The sequence below is a fragment of the Lutra lutra genome, chromosome 16 (assembly GCF_902655055.1).
Source record: "Lutra lutra chromosome 16, mLutLut1.2, whole genome shotgun sequence".
NCBI lineage: Eukaryota > Metazoa > Chordata > Mammalia > Carnivora > Mustelidae > Lutra > Lutra lutra.
In genome coordinates, this window is record NC_062293.1 from 33,386,833 (window position 1) to 33,414,768 (window position 27,936).

At 38.8% G+C, this 27,936-nt stretch overlaps 2 protein-coding genes across 10 annotated transcripts in view; one reads left to right on the forward strand and one right to left on the reverse strand.

Moving 5' to 3' along the window:
* Window positions 1–9,613, forward strand: part of PPM1E (protein phosphatase, Mg2+/Mn2+ dependent 1E) — a 209,864-nt gene extending 200,251 nt beyond the window's left edge. The window contains exon 7 of the mRNA XM_047708954.1: window positions 4,446–9,613. Coding sequence (XP_047564910.1) covers window positions 4,446–5,500 — 1,055 coding nt within the window. The 3' untranslated portion in view covers window positions 5,501–9,613. The remainder of the gene's footprint in view (window positions 1–4,445) is intronic.
* TRIM37 (tripartite motif containing 37) overlaps window positions 7,072–27,936 on the reverse strand; it is a 150,483-nt gene continuing 129,618 nt past the window's right edge. For 2 of the 9 annotated variants that reach the window (XM_047708946.1, XM_047708944.1), the window contains exons 23-25: window positions 20,459–20,608; window positions 18,894–18,972; window positions 17,711–17,949 (exon numbers count right to left, since the gene is read on the reverse strand). In XM_047708946.1, coding sequence (XP_047564902.1) covers window positions 17,940–17,949; window positions 18,894–18,972; window positions 20,459–20,608 — 239 coding nt within the window. In that variant the 3' untranslated portion in view covers window positions 17,711–17,939. Of the gene's footprint in view, window positions 7,339–17,710; window positions 17,950–18,893; window positions 18,973–20,458; window positions 20,609–27,936 lie in introns of those variants that run through there. The other 7 variants (XM_047708952.1, XM_047708950.1, XM_047708949.1 and 4 more) reach the window with 5 other exon arrangements.

The following is a 27,936-nucleotide window of genomic DNA, read 5'->3' on the forward strand; positions in this document are numbered from 1 at the left end:
CTTATAGTCTCTGTCAGAGTATCCAAAGGTATCTTTAATGCTTGTCATAGAACCAGCTTTACTAGAGCATACTTGCCTTTTTTTGCTTCTAAAAATATAACACACGGGGAAACTAAAAGCAAGGGGAGCATGTCCTTGAATAAGAGATGGACTAAGAGAAAAAGCAGCAGACTCCATAGGGGAAGTGGCTTTTAGGTTGGATGTGGAAGATAGTGTATAGGGGAGGAAATTCCAGGGGGAGGGGAGTACCATGCATGGGCATCTGAAAGGGGACACCATGTTTTAGGAACAACGGCATGGACAAGGGGCTAGGGCAGAGGGTAGGAGTGACCAAAGTAAGTGCTGGCACCGGACTGTGAAGGGTATTCAGCAGGCTCTGAGTATTCTTAGACTCTACCGGGTGAATGAGCGGAGATGCCGCATGATCAGACTCATAAGGTATTTGTAATGATGGTAGAAAAGAGATTGGAAAGTGTGGAAAGCTCAGATGAGATCACTCAGGTGCTGTTGACACCGTTCTTAGAGATGAGGGCAGCTCAACAGGGATACAGAGGTGGTATAAGTTGATCAGACAGAAGTGAGTTTGTGGGGGTGGAGGAAAGCTGATTTCCAGGTTTTCGACTTGTGTGACCGGGAAAATGATAAAGTATTTGTAAAAAAGTAACAGCAGTTTGTGGGGTGGGGAGGAGGGTAGATGATGAGTTCATTTTGGACAAATTTTACGTCCTAGATACCTGTGTGATATTTTAGGAGAGAGAATTGATAAGCAGCTGGAAATACACATCTGAAGATGAGCAGAATTCTGAGTTACAGATAAGAGATATGGGAACTCATCCCATTTTGGCAATAATATTAGCAGTCTGTGAAGTGATATTATATATATTAGTTGAAATTACAGGCTCGGATGGCATTGCCCAGAAAGAAGGTGTAGTGTGATTAGACACCAAGGATGAGACTCATTACTTAAGGTAGAAATACACAATGAAGTCATGCTCTCTAGGTTTGAATCTTGGCTTTGTCACTTTACAAGCTGTGGGCCTTGGGAAATTAATTTCTTTGTGCCTATCTGTTCCTTGGTAAAGCAGGAATACTCACACTAAATGGCTTACTAGTTTTTGTATACCAAACAGTATACAAACGGTACACTATGCACCCTACTCAGAGCCCTGCCTGGCAATTTGGCACATGATGATTAGTACTATTAGTAAGTGAAGGAGCCAGTGATGAAAATCAAGAAGGGATCAGAGATCTACAAGTGGGCTCTCACAGATACTAGGAGAAGAGGGTTCCTAGGAGTAAGTGGTCACAGGGCCAAGTGCTATAGAGGTCAGGTGAGAGGTGGGTTTAAAAAGACACGGAATTTTGAAAATGGAAACTAACTGGTAATGTAGGAGAGAAATGTTTTGGATTAGTAGGTGGAAAAAACACCCAGAAAAATCAGGTGACAGAAAATCACCAATAACACAAAAGAACATGTATAGATTTAGTTTCTTGGGCAATTTAGTGGTAAAGGAAATAGTGTGGTGGCCTTAGGGAAAGAAAGGGTCACTTTTATTTATTATTTTTGTTTTTAAGATAAGGAGTTTGGATCAGAGTATGTTTGTAGGATAAAAGATGAGAGCAAGTATAAGAAATTAGAGATGAGAGCGATAGAAGCCAGAGTCCTTGAGAGTCAGGTCCCAGAGCACAGGTCAGCTTTGAGAAGGAAGAGCAGACCTCTCCTCCAGACAAAATGGTAGGTGATGCAGTGAGTCTCTCTAGATTAAAACAGAAGGGAGGGGTAGGAATTGAGGGAATTTAGGCCTGATAACCTTAATTTTCTTTGAAGCGGGAAATTAGGTCATCTACCAAAATCCAGTAGCTTAATTGGAAGAGAGAGGTGAAGAATGTGAGAATAAAATCGGGACCTAACCAGGGACAAGAAAAAGGACTCCTGAGCAGAGTTCAACTCTATTTAGAAAATAAGTGACACTTAAAGCTTTCAAACTGAAAAAGCTTTTCAACTGTTTCTCCTCACGAGCCCTTCAGATTTATGATTCCAAGCTGACAGAGGCATGATGCATTTGCTAGCATATGGAGAGAGGAGGTTGAAGATGAAAGGATGCTGCCATTTCTACCATGAAATGGATAATCATGCCTTCCTACCAAATTTGGGGGCGAGATGTCATGAATTTGACATCCAACAGTAGAGCAGGTGAAAAGCCAGAATTTTGGCAGGATTTCCCTGTGCAAATCTTTGTATGTTCTGTTCCAAACAGTTGCAGTAGCCTTTTTTTTTTTTTTTTTTTTTGACAGTCAGAGATCACAAGTAGGCAGAGAGGCAAGCAGAGAGAGAGAGAGGAAGCAGGCTCCCCGCTGAGCTAAGAGCCCGATGCGGGGCTCGATCCCAGGACCCTGGGATCATGACCTGAGCCGAAGGCAGAGGCTTTAACCCACTGAGCCACCCAGGCACCCCTTGCAGTAGCCTTTTAATTGAAGCACTAAAACAAGATTTTCGGGAACAGTATGACAGATCACATTTATTTTCGGAGCTGGGATTCAGAAAATAATAATGATGGTAATAACAGTCAGGTGGAGTAAGGGATGGGGAAATTTAGTAAAGTGGATTGATTGGTGGAGAATACTGAATCTCATGATTGAAGTTTTGACTGATGCCTCCCAGTAGCCTATGAGAGCTGAAGTATGAAACTGATGGACTCAAAACCATGTTTGAGGGAAGATGGCTCTGGCAGCTGTATAAAAAAGACTAGTTTCTTATCTAGTGTCTGTTGTTCTGAGTGTCCCATCATGAAACCTACTGGATAGGGCACATGGCCCACACCAGTTCTAGCAGTTATCTCCAGGGCGCCTACTGAGTTTTGGGGGCCTACTGGAGGATTAAACAGCGATGGGAAATGTCAGAAAGAACTTAGATACCAGAAGTGGTGATGACAGAGCCAGATAATTTATGTATAATTATCTTCATTTTATCATCCCATAGTCCAAAAGCTATTTTAGTATTCCAGAGAGGACGGTAACCGATGAGGGCCTACAAGTAAACCAATGCTAGGATTTGGATCCAGGCAGTCTGACTCCAGGGCTGGCATCCTTAACCACTAAGCTATAGGTCATTACTTTACAAATGATAAAGCATTTTATAAATTTTAACTACTGTTTCCCAATTATGGTACTCTAAGAATTATTGCTAAATGCTGTTTTTTATGTAAAAAAGTAGTAAATGAGTATCCCTTGTACTACTAAGCTATATGGTTACTTAATAGACTAGGGACCCTTTGGTTAGGCTCTCTCAAAGTGTCCAAAGGAAAACAATGAATGTAGAGTGAATGGATCTGGAAGTGCTCCACATCTGAAAGATCCACTGGAGATCATTTTCTCCATGGTCTGTTGATAGACGGGAGACCTTAGGCCCACACTAGGCTAGGTTTCTATCGCCAATCCAAGCATCCCATATATAGCTACACATCACTCCTTAACAGTTGCCTCTGTGTCTTTGCTTAATGCTATTTCTTCACCCGAGGGCCCTTCTCTGCCTGCTAACTAACTTATCCTTCAAGGTCCAGCTCAAATGTCATTCTATAAGTGGATGAGCTAAACAAAGGAGAAATAATGACCCAGTAGGGCCTTGGGAGTTCTCACAGTTGTTCACAAGTGGAGGATGAACAACAGCAATAAAGACGGTGGCGGGCAGGAAGGGGGGGGGGGGGGCGTTGATCAGAGACAAATGAAGACACCAAAAATATGGTAGTCCCTAAGAGGAGAAAAATGTGGTCATACATTTTCCAGTTATTCTCTAGAAGTTACAGTAAAGCAGCATTAAAAAGTAGATAGCAAACTGGACTGGGAACCAAGAGACTTAAACGTTGTAGTTCTCGTCTGAATCTTGGGATGACTTTTCCTGGCTTGACGGGAGTTGGACTTGATTTTTTAAGATCCCTTGTAACTCAAACCTTTCTCTGTGCTAGCAGCATAAAGCTATTAATTTGAAAGCAAGGACAGAAAATTAAGTAATTAACAGAATGACCACAACTTTTTCAATATGGATTTGTTCTCAAATCTCAAATCAAACTTAACTATTAGTTAAAAAAAGTAAATCTGTTAACCAACAAAAATTTCCTATGTAACACTGAATTTTTCAATACAGCAAAAAACTTAGATATGACATTTATTGCCATGCTCAGCTAAGCCCAAGTCGTAGCTAGAGGCACAAGATGCAGAGTGTAAGCTAGTGAGGAATTAAGCCCAGTGAATGGCAGTTACTTAAGAGTAAGGAGTGAGCAGCATCTCATTAACAAAGAATTCAAGCATTTTATCTGAAACTAGTTTATAAATTCTTTCCAATAAATTCAGATCCCAAGCCAGTAAATTGTGATCAGTCACAGCATTGGCCATAAACATTCTCACATGCAAGGTAAACCAAAATCTGACCTCCTTTCCAATTCCCACAGGAGACGCTGAACATAAGCCATATATCTGTGGGGATGCAGACTCTGCCTCTACTGTTTTGGATGGAACTGAAGACTACCTCATTCTGGCCTGTGATGGCTTCTATGACACCGTGAACCCTGATGAGGCAGTGAAAGTTGTATCTGACCACCTGAAGGAGAATAATGGAGACAGTAGCATGGTTGCCCACAAATTAGTTGCATCAGCTCGTGATGCTGGGTCAAGTGATAATATCACTGTTATTGTGGTATTCCTGAGGGACATGAACAAAGCTGTAAATGTTAGTGAGGAATCAGATTGGACAGAGAACTCTTTTCAAGGAGGGCAAGAAGATGGTGGGGATGATAAGGAGAATCATGGAGAGTGCAAACGCCCTTGGCCACAGCACCAGTGCTCAGCACCAGCCGATCTAGGCTATGATGGGCGCGTGGATTCATTCACTGATAGAACTAGCCTGAGCCCAGGGTCCCAAATCAACGTGCTGGAAGACCCGGGCTACCTAGATCTCACACAAATAGAAGCAAGCAAACCTCACAGTGCCCAGTTTTTGCCACCAATTGAGATGTTTGGTCCTGGTGCACCAAGGAAAGCAAATCCTATTAATGAGCTAATAATGGAGAAAAAATCAGTTCAATCATCATTGCCTGAACAGAGTGGTGCTGGAGAGTTTCCCTCTTTTAATTTGGGTTCAACAGGGCAGCAGACATACAGAATGGAGAGCTTGTCTCCTGTCTGTCCTAGGTTGGAAGATGAACAATTCAAATTCCTGGAAAAGAGAGTTTCCAGATTGTCTCATTTACGCTGTCGTTATTCAAAGAGACGGCACGGATTCAGGTTTAACCCAAAGTTGTATTCATTTATGTCTGCTCAAGAGCCTTCCCACAAAATAGGCACTAGTCTGTCCTCACTTATTCGAAGTGGGAAGAGAACTAGGATGTTCAGAAGTTTTCTGCCATGGAGGCAAAATATTTGGAAAGGACCTAGTGCAAACATGAGGAAGCTCAGCAAGAGTAATGATATTCCAGAGCCAGGTGTCCCCTGGAGCTATGAAATATAACCCTCCTCGTTCGAGTAGGCCAGCTAGCTCTCCCCCAATAAAAACACCACTATCAGAGTAGAAACAAGGTAGACATTTCTGAAATATATGTGCTTCATTATGAAACCATGGATGGCTCAATTCTTAAATGTAAATAGACCTCTAGGAACCTCAAAGTAGTGTTTTCAATCAAAAAAAAAAAAAAAAGTATTGGCGGTTTCACTAGCAAAATTACACAACTGGTCCCTGTGATGTGTCTCCACACCTACATATGACCCCCACTTTACTATCCCTTCACATCACTAGTGGAAGCTTGTGAGTTCGTTATTTTAGTCAGGCTATCTAGTGTCGAAATCTCAATGCAGGTGAAATCTGGTTTGATGTGCCTAATGTATCTATGGAAAACTTAATGCAGAATCAGATGTAGTTGGGGGATGTTCCTCAAAAGCCTGGGGACTGTGAGGAAAACCCTCCCCCTCTTTTTTGGGTTGGTAAAAGACCAAAAGCCATATGGGTTTTAACTGGTTACAATGAAAGTAGAAAACTAGTATGAAAGTGTCATTATTTTCTGACTTGTGAGGTGGTATATAGTCAAAAAGATTTACTAATTTTTTTTCCTGTAACATAAAAGATTATAAAAATTTTCTGAATTAAAAAGTACTTCCTAGGGCTGTGTAGCTATTTGGGAGTTTCATAACCTGTTATGGTGCTTTGGGCGGGATTTTTATTATTTGTCATTTCAGAAGACCGCTGTCAACTGGTTTTAACCTATGATGCTATGATATTTTTCACTGTACCTTCATCTCAGGAATAAAACTGGTTTAATGGAGATGATGTTAGGTACAAATATACTAGAATCAAGTTGCCATTTAAAAAGGAAAAATCAAATAGTATTTCTAAGTTCACAGACAGCAAGGGCATATACTACTACAAAATAAAAAGTGGTTTTGGAGAATGAAAAATATGGTTTTAAGTTCTCTAACATTGTTTCCCCCAAGGGAATGAAGTAACTGGTGTGAAAAAGGTTGAAAGTACTGCCTAAAGTGAGCCCATAGGCCAAGTGCAAAGGAGAAGGCAGGTAAAAGAAGACTGAGGTCTATTTAGTTATGAATGGAGAAAGCTCCAGTCCTGCTACAGGCAGCTTCAGACGGTAGAGAGGACTCTTTCCCATTTCAATAGTTACTTACATTTGATAATTTGAAGTTGTCTGCTTTTTGCCATTTCTGTAGTTTCAAGCTAGAAGCAGATCTTCAACTAACAGCAGCAGAAAAACTAGTAATCAGATTCAGTCAGCAAAGCAGCCTCTGATTCTCTTGAGAATCTTGAGTATCACTACATGACCTCTTTTCCTCCCCTAGTCAACTGTGGACCAGCCATGCCAATGGATAAAAGCTGCCCCTCACTCACACCACTGGGGGGCACCAAATGCTCTTGCCAAGAAATGTCCACTGCCTGTGTTTTTACAAAATAATACAATTACTTTATGTTCCCCAGACCCAAAATGGAAACTCCGATTCCTAGACTTTAAAAACAAAGGACGGTAGCATATTCTGGAAGCCAGTATAGCTATAGCAAATACACAAAAACTTCAAAGATTAATCTGTAGATTTTATTTTTAACAATTTGGATATAAGTGGAGATTTTCAGTATTTCTCTTGATTTTGAAGTCATTTATTCTTTTTCTCAAGTCCTGTGACATGTGGCTGAGGAGGGAATAAACGTGGCTCTTTTCACCAGAATCTTTTCACCAACCTGATGTTTGACCCCCATACACGGACCTCACTCACATGTGTCATTTTCTGAAGCCTAGATCTTGTTAACAACCCATCAGGTGCAGTGTCAGTTTCAGATCAAATTATCTAAGGAAACAAGAAAATAGGCAGAATATTGGTACATATCACAATCCAAAGCACTTACCTAAATTAAAATTTTTGAAGATTTTCTATAGTTGTCCATTGCTACTGTTTTTGATCAGAAGGTGAAAGGAAAGATACAAATGATAGGTTTCTTCCAGTGGGGAAAAATAGTTGGATGAAACTCAGATGAATACAGACCACATCTTTAAGGGTCTGAATTCTGTAGATCTGACTATATAAGCAGTGTTAATTCCATTTTTCATACCAGTAGCCCTCTAGAAAATAAAGCGAAGTAGTTCTATAGTGTGGTCAACTTATAAACCAATATTGTGAAAAATAGCAACTATTCATTTGTTCACAACATGCATATTTATAGAGTAGTTAGGTACCATTTGTAAGGTAAGTCCTTTAAAATTCTATAATATTAAAGTAGTGGTTATTGGTATGATATATGCTGCTCTTGGTTCTATAAACTAGGTAAAAAGCAGTGCTTTGTGAAATGCAGTGTTATATCTTAATGCCACTGGTGATAGAAAGTAGTTCCCTTCAGTTCAAATCCTGTGCCCTTATTTGCTGCTTGCTAATGTAAGCAATAAGTACCCCTCTAACTAATGGTATCTACACATTCTGTAATTTGTATTTAATGATGGTGTATCTGGTGATTGTAAAAATATTAGACAGTATAAAAGTATATAATATATATTAACTGTTAATGCTGAGGTAATAGTCTGTGAATTACGTGTTTTGTACTTTTACTAATTGTGTAATTGTGGTGGTGAAAATCCTACACTCAATCCTTAAGAGTGATGGTATCCCTTTTTCAATTTAACATGATCTGCATCAATTTGTTTGCCTGCTACAGTGTTGTTAGAATAGGAAATAGTAAAACAAATACAAACAAGAAAGTGTAGTACTTGTTAGGGAAACAGACTTCAAGTTACCAAATGAAGTCATTACAAACTCCTTGTACATTCACTGTGAGTTTCAAAGGGAATCAGTCCCTAACTTAAAGGTTTCCTTTGTTCACTTTCTAGATGTGTACTTTTGAGGGATATCTGAGGTTTAGCAACATTACAGCACCAAACACTGGGGCAATTAATCCCACTTACATCTGTGCTAAAGAGGATGGTGGAAACACATGTGTATATACCTTTTCTTTACCTAGAAGTGCCATCCACTGTCCTTGAATTAATAAGATTAAAGTTCCTGTTGCATTTAAGTTAACTAGGAGGATCCTTGAAAGTAACACCTTTTCCAAGGACAATGTCAACAATGTCAGTGTCAACACCGAGTCTGATTCTGACCACATTTATAGTGGTATAATGTCAATGTGGTGGTATAGTGTCACGCCACATCTTCACAACAACCATACTCCATTGTTGGAACACTGTGCCAGTAAGAAATGCAACATCTGATGGGCAGATGAAAAGGATGCATAAAGTTCAGTGTTTACAGATAAAACTGCTGTGGTTCAAGAATTTCCTTCCCCATCAAAGCCTTGCCAAGGTTTTGTGAGAAAGTGACCTATAAATTATTATTTTAGTGTTTAAATATAATTTATTCACTCGACCATTCTTGCCTACGCAAGGCCATAAAGGGGGATACTATAGCTTAGGTCACATCATCATTTCAAACAACTTTTCTTTGAGTCATAAATTAGCAAAAGAACATACTTGTTTTTACCTTTTAAAATCATGTCATATTAATGGACAAATTACCCACTCTTCTGTTCTGACCTGTGAATAGCTTAAATGTTTTTCTTTCCAAAGTAAGATACCGCCAGTATTATCACATGACTATTTTCCAGACGAATGGTACTGTATTGAAAAATAATTACTTCATCTAGCAGCATTTAATTTTCTATTTTGAAGACTATTTATTGTACTAATTAGGAAAAAGCAAGTAAGACAGGGAACTCCAGACTGACACAGCAGTTGTTCTGGAAAAGGAAATACTCTAATAAACTCTGATGTATTAGATAACCCACAGATACATCATTGTTAACTCTTACTCTAGGTGCTCTTTGGTGAGAGATAGGCTTTGTTCCCTTGTTCATGACATTTCTCTGCAAAGAATTCTCTATGGAGTGAAGCAAATGAAGTGAATCATTTCTTACCAAGTAAATTTATCAATTTACAGACCTGCTCTACAGCTCACTTTTGAGTTAAGTTGTAATCATGAGTGGTCCTTCATATTATTTATTAAAACTGTTTATTCGGGTAAGACGTATGTTGAAATTTTGCCAATACCTTAATAAAACCCAGCAATTTAAACCACACGTCATTTGTCTTTTTATTCAAAGGAAAGATAATTTACTTAGTCCTAAGGTTAATTATAGTAATGATGAACCTCAAACCACGCGTAACTCCTAACCTAGATTAATTCAGACTCTGCAATACAGGTCTCAGCGGGAGGAAAGGCCTGCCATTTGCAGGTGTAAAAACAATTCACCAAACGATCTACTGCCCTACACAAGATGTCACTTTCAACAAAATATATAAAGCCATATGAAAACAAAAAGTGTGTTCTGAAGACTGAAGAAATCACCAGAACCGACTCCCTTAATACGACAAAGCAATCTTGAGAAACAAGAACAAAAAGTATCACAATCGCAGATTTCAATATCTGTAATCAATCTGTAATCAAAAGAGTATGGTACCAGCACAAAAAGAGACCTAGTGATCAGCCGAACAGAATAGGAAGAGCCCAGAAACCCACAAGGTCAATCTATGACAAAGGGTAAAAGTACACAAGAGGGAAAAGCCAGTTTCTTTAATAAATGGTGGTAGGAAAACTGGACCACACCCTTTACATGATACACAAAAATAAAATGGATGACATACCTAAATGTGAGACCTGAAACCAAAAAATCATCTCCTAAAAAATAAGAAGTAGAAACAGACCCGTAACTACAGAGAACTGATGGCTGCCAGAAGAGAGGGTCGTAGGGACATGGATAAAGGGGATTGGGAGATACAGGCTTCCAGTTACGGAATAAGTCACAGGGATAAAAGGTACAGCATAAAGGAATACAATCAGTGGTATTGTAATAGCATTTTATGGTGACAGATGGTACTGTCACTTGGGAGCATAGCATACTATATACAGATGTTGAAATCACTATGTTGTAATAACAACTAGATGTCAAAGAAAAAATACACAACTCTGAAAAAAACCCCCAAAACAACCAGACTCTTATGACAAAGGTTTAGGAACAGAGAATTTAAAATAACTATGGCTAACACGTTATGGAAAAGATCACCCAAGATCTTATGGGTGATTTCAGCAAAGAGAAACTATAAATAGAAATGCTAGAAATGAAACACAACACAGATGATGAGTGATTCGGACTGGCTAATTAGTGGATGGTATATTGCCGAGGAGAGAATCGGTAAACTAAGATAAACCAATGAAAATTACCCTAACTGAAAAATGCGTGTACATGCACGTGCACGCACATATACACACACGGTGAAGGGGAAATGAAGACAAAATAGACTCAGCAGAACATATGTAAGGTCTGCAGAACAACATCAGTCTAACATATGCATAACTGGAATCCGAGAAAGAGAATAGGGCAGAAGAAACATTTGAAAGATGGCCGAGAATTTGTGAAAATTTAATGACAGACCTCAAACCATATATCCAGGAAGCTCACAGAATACAGAGCAGGATAAACACCAAAATTACACACCTAGTAAAAAGAAATCCCTTCCAGATGGTTTCACTGGTAAATTCTACCAAATATTTTAAAAATAAATAACACCAATTTTATACATTCTCTTAAGATTTATTTTGTAAGGTCAGCATTACTCTGATACCAAATCAGATGAAGACCGAAAAACCAAACTACAGACTAATATCCCTCATGAGTATCGATGCAGAAATTCTCAGCAAAGGATCAGCAAAACCAGTATCACTTGTTAGAATAGCTAAAATAAAAAAATGCTGACAGTAGCAAGTGTTTCTAGGATGCAGCTAGAACCCTTATATATAGTGCCGCTGGTGACGTAAAATAGCGCCGCTGCTCCTGGAGAAGTTCAGCAGGTTCTTACAAAGTGAAGCAGTACGTACCACGTAACTCACTGAGATGAGTTCTGACATCAACTACCTGGAGTTAGGCCAAATTTCACAGTTTAAAGGCAAAGTTCTCTCACTTCAAACACCAGCTGTGAAGTTTGGGGGCCCCAGGCCACCCTCATTTCTCACGAATGACTACAAATTTGGGGGTTCCTACAATCCCCCCTCAGGTTTGAAAGTTTGCAAGAACTCACAGAGCTCAGGGAAATACTCTACTTACAGTTTTATTATACAAAAGGATATATATCAGAACCAGGCAAAAGGACATATAGAAGTCTAGACGAGTACACGTGTGAAGGTTCCTTGTGATCAGGCATTTTATCCTCCCAAAACAATGGATGACAGTACAGAATACTGTCTACCATGGAAGCTCATCTGAGTTTCAGTATCGAGATTTCACTGGGGTTTCATAAGGTAAGTGTGACCGACTCACTTAATGAGGCTGAACTATTCAGGTTGATACGAAGTTACTAGAGCCCCAATCCTCTAATCCCATGATTAGTTCTTCTACTGTTCCAGCCCCCACTCCCTGAGTTATCTCATTAGCATAAACAATCAGGACCCACCATAAATAACAAAAACACTTCTATCATTCTGGGAATTCCAAGGACTATAAGAGGCATATCCCAGGAGCCAGAGACACAGGGCTGCCAGATTCTTTATTACACACACATCCAGCAATCCCATTCCAATGTATATATTCCTATAGAGAATGAGAACACCTTCACACAAATGTTTTTAAGATTCATAATCACCCTAAACTGGAAATAACTCAAACATCCTTCCAAGGGTGAATCAACTGTGGTATACCCATACAGGGAAATACTACTCAGTAATAAAGGAATAAAGTACTGATTCACACAAGATGAAACTAAACTGCATTTTGTTAAGTCAAAAGCTATCTGCTGATTCTAGTTAAATGACATTCTGGAAAAGGGAAAACTAAAAGATCATGATTGTCAGCAGTTGTGGGGGGTACCAGGGAGGATGTGCCTCGCATGAGGGAATTCCGAGGCAGACTGAACTGTCTGATGTAGTATTATGGTGGCAGATACACACAACTCTCTCTCTATCTGGCAAAACCCACATACACTGCACTGTTCTCAAAGACTGAATTTTAATGTATGTAAATTTAAAGATCAACCAGGATTTGTGGGGAGGACAAAATACAGACTGTAACAGATGAATCTTACTTTATTACAAATGAATTACATAATCACACTGAAGAGGATGGTGCAGAAAGGAACTAATGTAACTCAATCTTAGGACCTAAATAACTTTAGGAAAGTGTCTGACATAATACTGAAGGCTTAAAAAAAAAAAACTAAATGGGGAAGAAGGGACAACTTTTCATTACAGAAACCCAATGCATAAGAAATTAAAGAAAGAGAAAACCATTAGAACACTGCTGTAATAACTGTTGTAGGCAAGATCCAGTAGTGGATATTAAAATTAGTTAAGAGATAAAACAGAATATTTGCATAGTCTCAAAGCATTTGTCCCCAATATTCAGTAATTACAAAGGGAAAAACCATAAGTAGTGGGAATCCTGGCAGACATTACCTTGACCAAGTAATCAAGATTGACATTATAAAAAATAAATATCTGCATTATACAGCTCCTGATATAAGGCACTGAGAAGGGCACATCACCTCTGTGGTAGCCTTTCCAATAAATGCTTCACCTCAGTTAAATATAAGAAAATAGCAAACAAACCCATATAGGGTTTTATTTTATTCTATAAAATAACTGGTGTCTTTAAAAAAATGTCAAGGTCATGAAAGAAATTAAAGACGAGGAACTGTCATAGACAGGAGGACACTAAGGAAACACGACAACTAAATGCACTGTGGGATGCTGGAGTGGATCTTGGAACAGAAAAAAGACATTAATGAAATAACTGGTGAAATCAGAACAAATTCTGCAATTAATAGTAGTGTAAACAAGACTAATTTCCTAGTTTTGATTACTATTCTACAGTTACAGAAGACATTAACAAAAGCAGAAGCTGAGTAAGCTCGGTAACAGGTATATGGGAACTTTCTCAAGATTTCTTTATCTCTTTTGGTAACTCTAAAATTATCTCAGAATAATAAATAAAATTATCTGAAAATAAAAGTTAAAAAATAGGACAGCTTTTAGTTTTTTAATTAGGTAAAAAAATGTTGGGTTTGGTTCAAGTGTGATGAATTGAAAAATGTACTAGGACCAGCAATTCATTCCATCCTTTTGAGAGGTGTTGAACCTTGAAAGGATCACCTACCCTCCCCGAACTGCATGGTTCTGTCAAACGGGTATGACACTCATATCATCTACCTCAAAGGTTACTTAAGGATTCACTGACACAGTTGGTCAAAGTTGTCCAGAAACAGTATGTTTATGCACAATGCAAGCAGTAACTACTACATCCTTAGGCCTAAGAGAACACAATTTTTTTTTTTTAAAGATTTTATTTATTTATTTGACAGAGAGAAATCACAAGTAGGCAGAGAGGCAGGCAGAGAGAGAGGAGGAAGCAGGCTCCCTGCTGAGCAGAAAGCCCGATGTGGGGCTCGAACCCAGGACCTGGGATCATGACCTGAGCCGAAGGCAGCGGCTTAACCCACTGAGCCACCCAGGCGCCCCCACAATTTTTTTTTTTTAAAAGATTTTATTTATTTGACAGAGAGATCACAGGTAGGCAGAGAGGCAAGCAGAGAGGGAGAGGGGAGGAAGCAGGCTCCCTGCAGGGCTGGATCCCAGGACCCTGGGATCATGACCTGAGGCCAAGGCAGAGGCTTTAACCCACTGAGCCACCCAGGCGCCCCAAGAACACATTTTTTAAGAAGAAATTTTCCATAGGGTGCTTGGGTGGCTCAGTCGGTTAAGCATCTGCCTTCAGCTCATGATCCCAGAGTCCTGGGATTGAGTCTCGCATCCAGCTCTCTGCTCGGTGGGAAGCCTGTTTCTCCCTCTCCCATTCCCCCTGTTTATGTTCCCTCTCTCTCTGTATCTCTCTCTGTCAAATAAATAATAAAATCTTTATCGCTTCTCGGCCTTTGGCTAAGATCAAGTGTAATAATAAAATCTTAAAATAAAAAAAATTCCAGGAATAAATGTGAGATAAAAGTACTAAATACTGGGGGCACCTGGCTGGCTCAGTCAGTAGGGCATGTGGCTCCTGATCTCGGGGGCAGGAGTTCAAACTCATGTTGGCGGTAGAATTTACTTAAAAAACAAAACTGAATACTGAAACAAGGTTATGGTGGAAGGAAAGACTAAGAACTACTATGCTCTTTGGCTAAAAGGGTAAAAATATAAAGGAAAAAAAAAAGAAAAAACAAAAGAAAAGATAGGAACTGTTAGGATACACAAAGTGCCAGAAAGTAGCAGCAGAGCAGAGGAACTCATGAAGCACAGACTGCAGGTGATGACAGTTACGGGGGGGGGGGGGGGGGAGTGGAGATGGGAGGGATCGCTTTTGAGCCAAATCTCCTGCAGACCAGATCATGAACAACCAATGGGGAAAGGGAAAAGGAACTGGTACCTTTTCCCATGACTTCTTCCCTCACTCACAGCTACCAACAATCTAGCAGAGCCAAAGCAGGCACACCACACCAAGGAAGAGGGAAAACACAAAGCTTCCTGGCACCACTGAGGAATCTGGTGCAGACTTCACATATAACAAGGCTAGAAACTGGGAAAGGAATTCTGTTTTTCAAAGATCCCACTACTAAAAGCCAAGGGGTCCTTCATCTTTGACGAAATCTTTTGGTCTTTCAGGTTTATGATTCATTCTGTAATGGGATAGTAACTGCCCATCACCCCATACCACAAAACAAAGCACAAAAGAACTAATCAAATGTTTTATCTTTTTGACTTAAAAATCATGCTTTTTAGAAGCCTAAACCGCTATACTAAAAACACATGAAGTTCCCATTAATATCAACAGAGCAGAGGCCAGCAAATTTTATCTGTGAAGGGTGTGAGAGTAAGTACTTCAGGCTGTGAGGCCAATAGGTTTTCTTAGCAGCTACTCCACTTGTAGGGCACAAGCAGCTACTGATAATCCATAAATGAAAGGATGGTAACTGTGTTTCAATACCATTGTTTACACAAACAAAGAGCAGTAGGGATTTGGCTCAAGGACAGCAGTTTATCTACCTAGAGAGAATGCCAGACACTTGTTAACTGACTCCCAAAGGTCTTCTTCAATGGACTGTGAGAATTTATATAAACTGCATATTTCTTTTTTTTTTTAAAAAGATTTTATTTACTTATTTGACAGAGAGAAAGATCACAAGTAGGCAGAGAGGCAGGCAGAGAGAGAGGGGGAAGTAGGTTCCCCACCAAGCAGAGAGCCCCATGGCGAGGCTCGATCCCATGACCCGAGCCTAAGGCAGAGGCTTAACCCGCTGAGCCACCTGGGTGCCCCAAGCTGCATATTTCTTACTATTTTATAATTCTCAAACAACATGACTTGAAGTGAGCTGGAGCCCAACAATAGAGACATGATTTTCTTTACCACAATAGAACTGCTTCTGAGTACTCATTCTGTCCTTTAGTTACCCTACTAGTTTCTTCTTGAAACAGGTTGGTAAAACCTGGTGTCAACTTTAATTATGAAATAGATGATTTTATACCAGGAGAGCAGGTTCAATATTTCTTTAGAAACTTGCACTTTTTGCTTTTCAAGAAATAGATTTTATTCTTAAATATGGAATCAGAATATGGTACAAATAGGTTCCTAAAATACAGGAGAATATGCCAATTAAGCTCAAAATATTTTCCCTCCAAAGTTTTTGTGCAAGTATAAAGAACTAAATACCTTCAAATTTTCCTGCAGCTGTAACAAAGAGTCTTGCTGATGTAGTGAATTCAAATTCTACCAAATTAAAAGGGTTTCAACCAGCTCTCAATTCATCTAAAATAAGGGCAGTACTGATTGTTTTTATACGTAACTTGAAAGCCTAAGAAAAGCCAAAAAATACTGAAGATCCAAATATATCACAGTCCAAATACGACTATCCCATTCTAGGGAATCCACAGACTAAAAAAAAACCTCAAGGTCATGAAAATTAAGAGCAAAGGTTAAGGGGCGCCTGGGTGGCTCAGTGGGTTAAGCCGCTGCCTTCGGCTCAGGTCATGATCTCAGGGTCCTGGGATCGAGTCCCGCATTGGGCTCTCTGCTCGGCAGGGAGCCTGCTTCCCTCTCTCTCTCTCTGCCTGCCTCTCCGTCTACTTGTGATCTCTCTCTGTCAAATAAATAAATAAAATCTTTAAAAAAAAAAAAAGAGCAAAGGTTAACAACATTTGGATTTAAAAAAGTGTACCTCCTCCCAATAAAGTCAGAGGGATACCTCAAAATGCTACTATATAGACTGACCCAAGAGAAACTCCTGATTAAATCACCCATGCTAAAAGCATTTACAAGTAAATTTCCCCAAATGCATAGTCTTTTCTCGGGCTTTTCTTAGTTCTTAACCACACGAAGTTTTCTGTATTTTGAAAACAACAGAATTATAAAGATACGTGGGAAAGCACTGAGTTCTCTATCAAATACAAGTTTAAAAAAAGAGCTAGCCATAGCGAGAGATTCAAAGTAGTCAATCATATTCGTGTTTGTGGATTCCAACTGAGGAGTCTCATTTTAAAAAATCTACTAATCAATCCTTAAAATGGTTTGCCCTCAACAGTAGAGGTGCAAAATTCTTATAACTTCATCCATTACAATGTAGTACAGGGCTAAGAGAAAGTTGGATTAATAATTAAAAAATTATCTCAACAGAATGCAATCCATCTAACAGACACAGAAATGTGTTAAAGAATGGATCAGAAATGCCTTAGAATCTTATTACATGATAAACTACCTAACAACTACACAACAGCATGCCAAAACTTAGCATGTTTGTAAGCGAATCCTAAATTTTTACTTCTTATATTATAGTTATACAATACTTATATGTATATGTATGTATATATATACATATATGTATATGTACGTATACATATACATATATGTATATGTATGTATATATATAAAACTTCTTACATTATAGTACTTAAATATTCCCAATTAACTTCTAAGGAGGAAAAAGTACCCATATATATTACCAAGAGTCTAAGTCGGTCTCTTAATTTCCCCACGCATTTACTAACGTCTGCACAGCTTAACAGCCTCTATCATACACAGACAATGTGAATAGAAAAAAAAAAACACAACAACCACCACCACCACAACAACAACAAACTAAACAACCCAGGAGCTTCCTGTCTCACTTTAATAAACTGCAGAGGCATGATATTTTCTCAAGTTTATTTTATTAACAAAAGTGCGAACCGTTTTGAACAAAAGCAAACCATGAATCACAGCATTTGGCAAGACATTAGACATGGGAAATAAGTAAAATAGAAGTAGATGAGGCTCCTCTCACATGTGTATCAGATTCATGCTTCTTCAACAGTCTTACCAACTCTCAGTGAACGTTCATGAATAGTACAGCGGGTCAAACACAAATGCAGGAGCACGGTGGGAAGTCTGGCAATTATTTTGGGCTGATTGAGCATGAAAGTAAACATTATACCACAGTTTCGTGTAAACCACTGTGCAGTATGTATGAATCTTTAAATGTACTGACACTGAAACCAATGTCCAACTAATGAAAATAAAAGAGAAAAGAGGGTTTTAAAACGCTTCTTGCACTATAGTTGTTTAGTAACAGGTAGGGAAAAAAAAGAAGTAATTTAAAATGATCTTTCATGTGTTTGTATGACTGGGAAACAACCAATTCACATGAACTTCGCTCATTTAAAATTATATTTCTAAAAGTTTTACAACAGAAAGATTATGTGCCAATAATCAGTGTGCCTGCACTTGAACAAACAAGAATAGGTAAATAAATCAACTTTAGTCAGCCAACATACTCCAAAGAGGAGAGTCAGCCTAGTTTTGTTTTAGATAATCACATGAAGTATCTACAGGGCAAAATCTACACAAAAAAATCATTTTTCTGTTTCCTAATTTACAGGCATTAATGAAGCTATAAACTATTATTAAAACCCAAAACATAAAGGTGGTCATTTAAACACAACTGAGCATCTAGCCACGGACAGAAGAGCACCGAAGATTAGCAGGACACTGAGCGCATGCACTGGGCTCTTCGTACACTGTGTGGCAGTTAATCACCTTTCTAGGGTAGTAAACAAACTGCCTTTTATGAATATACTAATTTACTAAGTTGATTTGGAGGACTACACTGCTAATTCATTACATTACACAGAATTCTTCTTCCCACGCTGTTAATTTTTTCCTGTGTACTAATGTCACATACTACAAATTATACTACTTTCTAAAGTTTCAGAATTACTATTTCAGGTAGAGATGGTGAAAAAAATAAGACCTAATTTGATTATCTCACTGATGACAATTTGAGCACCAACTACAGCAAATCTCAGGGGCAAGGTAGCTTGCAAGTCAGTTCTCTTGATTTGAAAATTACCTTCCGCCGCTTCCGTCAGTATTAAAGCTGAGGTCTTCAGGGCCTATTTGTTCACCATCAGGAAAACTGGAATGCGTATCTAAGATAAAAATTTTAAAGCAGATAACAGTTTTTAAACACCAGTAGTTTCTTTTCCATGTCCTTAAATGATCTTACCAAGCATATTATTTAAGTGATAAAGATGTACTGGGTGGTAGATAAACCTCTGTCTTCAAAGCATTTGTGATCTGAGGCAGGTATAAGCAAGTACAAAGGGAAAATAAACAAGAAAAAGTAAAATGTGTAATACCCACAATTAGAATAGGAAAGGCACTAACTTTGTCCTCCTGGGGACACTGTGGGAGCAGCTGAAAAAGGGAAAAGGAAATGAGGAGATGTACATACTCTGAAGACTAATTCTGTAAACATAAAATGTATTTTAAAGCAAATTAAATCATACATGCAAGTACCACTACGAGCCCATCGGCACTCAAAATAACTTGCCCAAAATTTGTCTGCTTCTTTCAGAAACAGAGAAAATGACTAAAAGCGGAATACTTAATCATCATCCAATGCGTAGCTCTGTTTTGAAAAAGACACTAGAATACCAGGGAAATCTGTAGAATTAAAAAGCTGACAACTGCATGAGCCTGACAATGTTGTCATTCCAGCAAATCTTGCGGAGGAATGCTCAGAGTGGTCATGAAGGTCTCCGGATAAAATACTGACGATGGTGACGGATGTTAGCTAAACCTACTGTGCTCATCATTTCACACTGTATATGTAATATCAAATCATTAGATCGTACTCCTAAAACAAAACAAAGCAAAAATACTAACAATGGGGGCGCCTGGGTGGCTCAGTGGGTTAAAGCCTCTGCTTTCGGCTCGGGTCATGATCCCAGGGTCCTGGGATCGAGCCCCGCATCGGGCTCTCTGCTTGGCAGGGAGCCTGCTTCCTCCTCTCTCTCTGCCTGCCTCTCTGCCTACTTGTGATCTCTGTCAAATGAAATGAATAAAAATCTTAAAAAAAAAAGATACTAACAATGACTTTCTCTCAGTAAGTTTTATTCCTAAAACTATTTTGGGAGGAAGAGGACATTTAAAAAAATGATGCCTCCATCAACTAAACGCATTTCTAAGAAATCAGGAGAAATCTTTTGAACTTTTGAAAAGTTACCTCATTAGCTAGGCTAATAACATCTAATAACATCTGAACCCTCCCCAGGGGTTGACAAATATTTCTATACCAGGGCATATAGTAAATATTTAGGCAACTGCCTCTGTTGAAAAGTCTTCTCAGTTTCATTTTTGTTTTAAACAACTCTATGCACCCTAAAAGCTACGCTCAGGTCACAGGCTGTACTAACGCAGGCTGCCAAGCCCCGCTCCACCAAGCAGCAGCCGGCAGGTGTCTGACCAGCCAGAGAGTACCGAGCAAACTGTTCTCAGGGTTCACCATATAGTTTACCCCACAGAATGTTTTCTCACACGTGACCGTAATTAAAGAAAAAAAAGCAGCAGAAACAGCAAAGAAGCAGGAGCAGAAGCAGCAGCAGCAGCAGCAGCGACAGCGGCAGAAGAGACCTTTTATTAATCTCTGTAAAAGGACACCAGGTACTGCACCTTCATCTGGGGGCTGCGCCATGTAAGAGTCGTCGAACCCTCCCATGCTGGCGTGCTCTTCCTGCTCCTCGTTCTCAGTGTCACATTCAATATCGCTGTCACTACTCATCCCTGGCAGGAAAAGAAGGGGAGAACGTGTTTCTGACAAGAAACCACTGTAAATGAAAGGAAAAGGAAGTCTCCTCATCGACTAACCCGAGATTCCTAGTAATTTTCCACTGGATCCCAAGCCAATGTAAGACCCCAAACAGATAATAAAGAAGTAACCGCACAGACCTCAGTTCTTTTTAGTTATTCAGAGCAGTGGTTTTATTTCTCTTCTCAAAGATTAAAACTGCCCTTTCTACAGTGTCTCCAAGTAGTAATTGAGACCAGTATTAACTTCATTATACCGAGAATAGTTTTTTCTAGAGACCCTGAATCCTGATTCAATATAAATGTTGTTGTTTCTAGCCTAAAACATATATAGACACATTTATATTTACCTGTATATGTGTGTATAAAAAATACCAGTAATTCAAGCAATAAATGAGGTATTATCCCATTTGGGCCTCTAATTTTGTTCTTATGTACATCACTTGATTTTTAAAAGAAAAAAAAATCTATAGAAAGTACTTCTGTTTCAACAAGATAGTGATCAAGAAAATCTGAAAATCTTTCTGCTACAAGCCCTTGTAAATGCTAGAGAAAATACGAACTTAAAATACTAACTTAATGAACAGCCACATCTAAAGGAGAGAAGGTAAATACACAGGTGACAGAACAAATAAAGATAAGGAAAACTAATGGGTCAGATGCTACCACAGCTCCGAAGAATATGAAGTGACCATCTTTTAACGTTCCTTTGGACTCACCAGAGAAAGGGAGTTGAGTGACTGAAACTTCACTACCTGCATAAAGCTGACATTTTTGGTGAAAAACAAAACAAACAAAACAAACAAAAAACCCAGAATAGAAAAAGTGCCTTCTGAATAAATACAGTCTCTTGTCTGTTTCTGGTGGACTCAGCTCATCTCAGAATTCAAACTAAGGCCTGTGTGATTAATTTAGGTTTGGGATTTAAAGATTCAAGTCTCAGGAAATTAACATAACAACTGGTCAGGAACTACTGTTATTTAAATAAAGCAAAAGAAAAATCTCTAGAGGGAAGGTTCTAGGTAAGATTTAATAAGCACATTCCTTCCCATCTTTCCCATGGAACAAAGCTATAAAACCTGTATAGAATGCATGAAACAGCTATTTTTTTAAACATCTTTTTTAAAGATTTATTTGTTTGAGAGAGAGCGAGTGAGCATGTGCATGCACACCCAAATTAGGTGGGGGAGGAAGATGGGCAGAGGGAGAAGATCCTCAAGCAGGTTCCCTGCCGGGTGCAGAGTCCCACACAGGCTTGATCTCATGACCTAGAGATCATGACCTGAGAAGAAATGAAGAGTCGGATGCTCGAACAACTGAGCCACCCAGGAGTCCCATAAAGCAGTTATTTAAGGACTCTGAAAGGTAAATAGGAAGAGGCATATTGATGTACACCAGAACCTGAAGTGCTACCAAACTGAGGGATTTAACCCAGAATCTCATAATATCATATTAAAAATACTCAGGATACTATCCCAAATTACTTCAGCATATGAAGAGCCAGGTAAAGACAATCAGCAAACATCAGTGAACACTCTTGAAGCACTAAAAAACAAACAAGCAAACCAAAAACACCACCTCTGGAGGAAAGCTTCCACAATCCTTATAATAATAATAAGAATTATCACAGTTGGGGAGGAAAAAAGAAAAGATTTTTTTTAGGGGTGTGGTAGGTGGGAAAGAAAAAGAATCTCTAAAAGGTATGTTCCAATCAAAATTTACAAAACAAACACCCGAAATAAGGGTCAAGCAGATATACAAATAGAAGGATATTCATAAATTGAAATAATGACCTGTCAAATGTGGAAAAGGCAAGGATGCATTTTTTAAAATTACTACACAAAAAAAAAAAATAAAAATTACTACCCATACTTTCTAGAAATGAAAGATACAGTCATTGGAGTTTAAATATTAATAGATGGATTTAAATAAGATTGAAAAAGAGGTCAGCAAATTTAAAGAGAGAACTGAGGAAATTAAACAGAATGTTTAAAAAACAGGAGATAAAAATCATAAAAAAGTGGTTAAAATTTAAGGGACTAAATGGTAATAGTTCCAATTGTGTCAAATAGACTGCCACAGAGACAGGAAAAATAACAAAGGAGAGACAATACATTAAGAGAAAATGGCTGAGAATTTTCCAGAATTAATGAAACACATTCTGAAATGAATGAAAATAAAAATACAACATATCAAAATTTGGGGGATATGGCTATAGCAGTGCTTAAAAGGGGATTTATTAAATACTTACATTAGAAAAGCAAAAGCTCTCAATGATCAAAGCATCTACATTAAGAAACTAGAAAAAAGAGCAAATAAAGTCAAAGCAAATAAAAGGAAGTAAAGAATAAATAAAGTTAACAGGAAAACAACATAAAAAGAAATCAATGACACAAGAAGGTAGTTCTTTAAAAAGATCAACAAACTTGAAAAGTTTCTAGGCAGGTTAAGGAAAAAGGGAAAAAAACTACTAATATCAGGAATGAAAGAGGTGACATCACAACAGATTCTACAGACATTAAAATAATAAGGAAACAATAAATAACTTGATGTTCATGAAATCAAGAATATAGATGAGAGGAACAAATTCTTTGATAGATACAAACTACCAAAGGTCACTCAGGTAAAAAAAAAAAAAAAAAAGACAATGTAAATACGTATTTTTAACTACTAAAGAAATAGAGCTTGTAGTTAAAAGAATTTGTAACAAAGAGAACAGTATCCCCAGACGGCTTTATGGGTAAATTCTTCCCCTTCTGTTTTCAAGAGGAGTTTGTGTAGTACTACTTTTCCTTAAGTATTTAGAAGACATAGGCTGGATGTAGGTATTTCTGAAATCTCCTTGTTCAGCAAAGAAAAAAACAAAAACAAAAAACCCACCACTTATTTGCTGTAAAAAGCCAAGTGTGATAGAGACAAAACCAGCTACTTCCACGAAGCACCACCTCCACCTTGTGGCCGTTCATGGAACTGTTGCTGAAAATCCTAAAAGCCACTTGAATTGACATTTCCAGGCACAGGCACCAGTGTTTCTGAATTCCAGACAGATTCACAAAGAAATGGAATTCTCTGGATTCTCAGGAATTCCTCAAATCTTAAGTTATTCTTTAAATTCACTTTCAAACTTTTTACTCATTACAGATCTTTAAAAAATTTATAGTATTTAAAAGAACTGTGGCCTACATTGAATATTCAAACACTAGAAAATGCTGTGAACATTACTGAGTAGTATTCAAATAATGTAACATTTAGAACTTTTAATGAGGTTTATAGCACTACATACAACCACACGTTGAAATGCCAATTTAGGAATTATTTTGTTTCCCAAACTTCCTATTTCTTGGAATGTCACTCATGGGATTCCTATGAAGTGTAGCATAAATTTACTTATACAGTAGCAGACAGGCCCACGAACGCATATTAGGGAGGTTCCCTAACTTTGTGAATGTAATGACAAAGAAAAATTGGTCTCCTCACACCTAGCTTAGTAGCTGGCCTACTGAGTCAACGGGTCCTGCACAGTAAGTGGGAGGAAGTAAATACACATGAAGTCAAACACCTGAAATCAAGCAAGCTGATGTCACAAGCTATTTGCTGTGCCTTGCCCCATATATTGCAATGTCTCCCCACTAGTATCTAAAGCAAACTAGTTATTTTACCAACTCTAAGCAGTCTAAATATTGCACTTTTCTTAAGCTCACCAGAATTTGTCAGTAGGTTTTCACACAACTAGCTGTTGCTGATAGTAATTACAAGATATTATTAAATGTAAGATGCCACAGAGATGTTAATGTGGAAAACAAAATCTGCAACTTACAGTAAAAGCTGAAGTAGAGTATTTCTGTATCAATAATCTACCACATTTTTTGAGCATCCCCTATAAGCTGGGACTGTTAGTACAGCACTTATTTCTAACTCCCTTATTCGCAGGTGCTCACATTTCAGACACTGGGGAAATAGGAACCACCTGATGCAGCAGACACTACTACTTCACCTGCCTTGCTCCTTTCTAATATGGAACTTCACTACTGTCCAACTATCTCCCCTCTTCCATGTGGCCATTTGGAATGGGTCAAGGAGGGAAACCAAATGTTGAGACTTTGCCAAGTTTCCTTTTTTTGCCAGTGACTGAGATATAAGAGGATGTTAGGAAGTTGTTAAGGTGCTCTGACAAAGATTTTCCTTGTTGATAGAGATATATGGAATGAACTAATCCTCCGGTATTCCCAGAATTTTACTGGCTCTATATGAAGTTTGAAATGGCAGCAACCATCTTGCCAACCTGAGGGAGGCTAAGCCAATTCACTGAGAATGGCAGTGTGAAAGATTGGGGGAAAAATGAGTTCTTGAGGAAATTAAACAGCTGTTTTCCAACCCTGAAACTGCCCTACCAGTTAGGTGAGACTTCATCTTAATACAAAAGAGTATATATCTTTTATTTAAGCCAGCTGATTTGAGTTTTTGTAACTTACATTAAAATTTCTCTCTTTTTGGGGGGGGGGGGGGTAGAGGGAAAGAGAATCTTAAGAGGCTCCACACCCAGCGTAGAGGCTGATGCAGGGCTCGATCTCATGCCCTGAGATCATGACCTGAGCCAAAACCAAGAGTTAGATGCATAAGTGACTGCACCACCCAGGTGCCCCAGGCGCCCCCTCTATTAAAATCTCTTAACCAGTATCCCAAAAGGGATCAGTTAGGGGGTAGCATCAGACTTTGTATTCCTCTTTTAGATAGGGTGCCATTAAGATTTTAACAGGCATACCATGGCTTTTCCCTGGGATGAGTGTATTGACATTCTTGACTTAATCGAAAGGACATCTGTCCTACTTAAATAGAAACTCAATCAGAGCACACTCTCCAGTCTTAGGCTGAACAGGAAGACACTGATCTACTTTAGGGGTTCTGCAGGGAGGGTATCAACTGGCAGCAGCAGCAGGGATGGGGGTGGTGTCAAGCTTTTCCGTATCAAGCCATTAAACAACAAAATTAACACCAGGTTGTCCCAGATGGTCCCACTTAGGAAAAGGCCTGCTGATGCCTGACATGTCTAAGAAGTCGTGTTTCATTGATGTGCACAAACATTTAAGAAAACCACCTTAGTAGTCCCAAATTCCCTGTAACCAACAACAAAGAAACTTTATTTTAAAGTTTCTTCAGACAGATGTGACAGAGACACCACAGACAGACTTACCTATAGGCATCTGACACAGAAAATTTTCTCTTAGGAATTCTGCTCAAATAGAGTCCTGTGTTTCCCAACCATGGATACAAGACAAGCCCACTCAACTTTCTACCAAGGCTTACTGGTGTGAAAAATAAAGGTTTCTTGAGAATTGCTTCCTGTTGATAGAATACTACTACTACATCTGTGAGTAAGGCCCCATTCTCCTTCACAAAGTAGATTCCAAAAGGCTCAGAGCTCCTACTGTCATCCACTATATTCCCTTCTTCCAGCCTTCTCAGTAACTTCTCAGTTAGGCTTCTCAGTGCCTACCCTGGGACTCTAATGGTAAACAAGCTGTTTAGACACCAATGAACCACAAGGTTGTACTTCCGTGGCACTGTTGATCTGCATGTTTACAGCCAGTTTTCTCACTCAGCTCTAGGTTCTTTATATCATACCGCTCCTTATATAAAAGAAAATTTCTTACTGGGTCACACGGACCACTTAACTCTAAATCTCAGCATTTCAAGTACATGGTAGATCCTAAATGTTGCCAAGCAAATGGCTTTCTCTAGTTTGTGATAAGCTGTCAAAGATTAGCTCTAAGTAAGAAATGAAACTGATGTCAAAAACTTTCAGGGTGGGGCACCTGGGTGGCTCAGTGGGCTAAGCCTCCGCCTTCAGCTCAGGTGATGATCCCAGGGTTCTGGGATCGAGCCCGCATCGGGCTCTCTGCTCAGCGGTAAGCCTGCTTCCCCCTCACCTGCCTCTCTGTGTACTTGTGATTTGTCAAATAAATAAAATCTTTAAAAAGAAAAAAAAACTTTCAGCATTCTGGGTGCTGCGATAATGTGCATTTATGAGTTGAAGGCTGAAATTAAGTCCAAATCTCACCAAAAGTGATTTAACATACTTCTTGCCAGTTTCCCTGCCCCTAGAGTTCCACATCCCCACTCCAAATCCATTCCCTACAATACAGCTAAAATAGGAATTTAAAAACAGAATTTTATTATCTCACTTTTTGCTTAGATCCTAAAGGACAAAGTCCAAATTTTAGCTGGACATCCAACGTAACTCTTCATGATCCGTCCTCTGTTTCTACTCCGGCCTCAACTTTCACTAGTTTTCACCTGGCTAATTTGTACTCATCCCTTAGGATGATCTTTCATTCTTTTTATTTTTTTTTTAAGATTTTATTTATTTATTTGACAGAGACAGTGAGATAGGGAACACAAACAGGAGAAGTGGGAGAGGGAGAAGCAGGCTTCTGGCTAAGCAGGGCTCCTGACACAGTGCTTGATCCTAGGACTTGAGGATCATGACCTGAGCCGAAGGCAGAGGCTTTAACCCACTGAGCCACCCAGGTGCCCTTTCTTAAAGACTTTAAATCAAAATATTTGTATCTTAATGTTTTAACAATCAACACTTCACTTTAAAAATCCTTTTAATTTAATCTCTTCTAGTGAAGTAATGCTGGCTGCCGCAGGAGCATCAACCTAGAGGAGAGTGTTTAGTATTCTTTAACTGAAAAACCTAAAAATGCCACCACCCACACACCCTCTCACAGGGCAGCCAGAGGTAAATGGTGGCACCTGAATATTTGCTTTGAACTACAGTTCAGCAATCATTAAAATTCAAATGAGTACAGAAGTGAAAGGTGGCAGTGTTTCAGAGAAATGGGAAAAAAATTTTCAATGCCGAATATTATTAATAAAGTTGACATCCTTTTCAGTTAACATATAAAGGACCCAACAATGGCAAAACACAGTCTTTTTTTTTTTTTTTTTTTTAAACACATAGTTTTATTTCAAAATACGTTCTGGGGCACCTGAGTGGCTCAGTCAGTTAAGCATCTAACTCTTGATTTCAGCTCATATCACCACCTCAGGGTCCTGATATCAAGCCCTGTCAGGCTCTGCACTCAGTGCAGAGTCAGCTTGTCTTTCTCCCTCTGCTCTTCTCCTCCTCCCAACTCACGCATGCTCTCTCTCAAGTAAATAATAAAATCTTAAAAAAACAAAAACAAAAAAACCCCCAAACACCTCTGCTACTCGATATTACAAAATGTCTCCTATGCTTTTAGATAAAGAATGATAAACCTGGAAGAACACACAGAATACTGAAAATGTAACTGAGAATG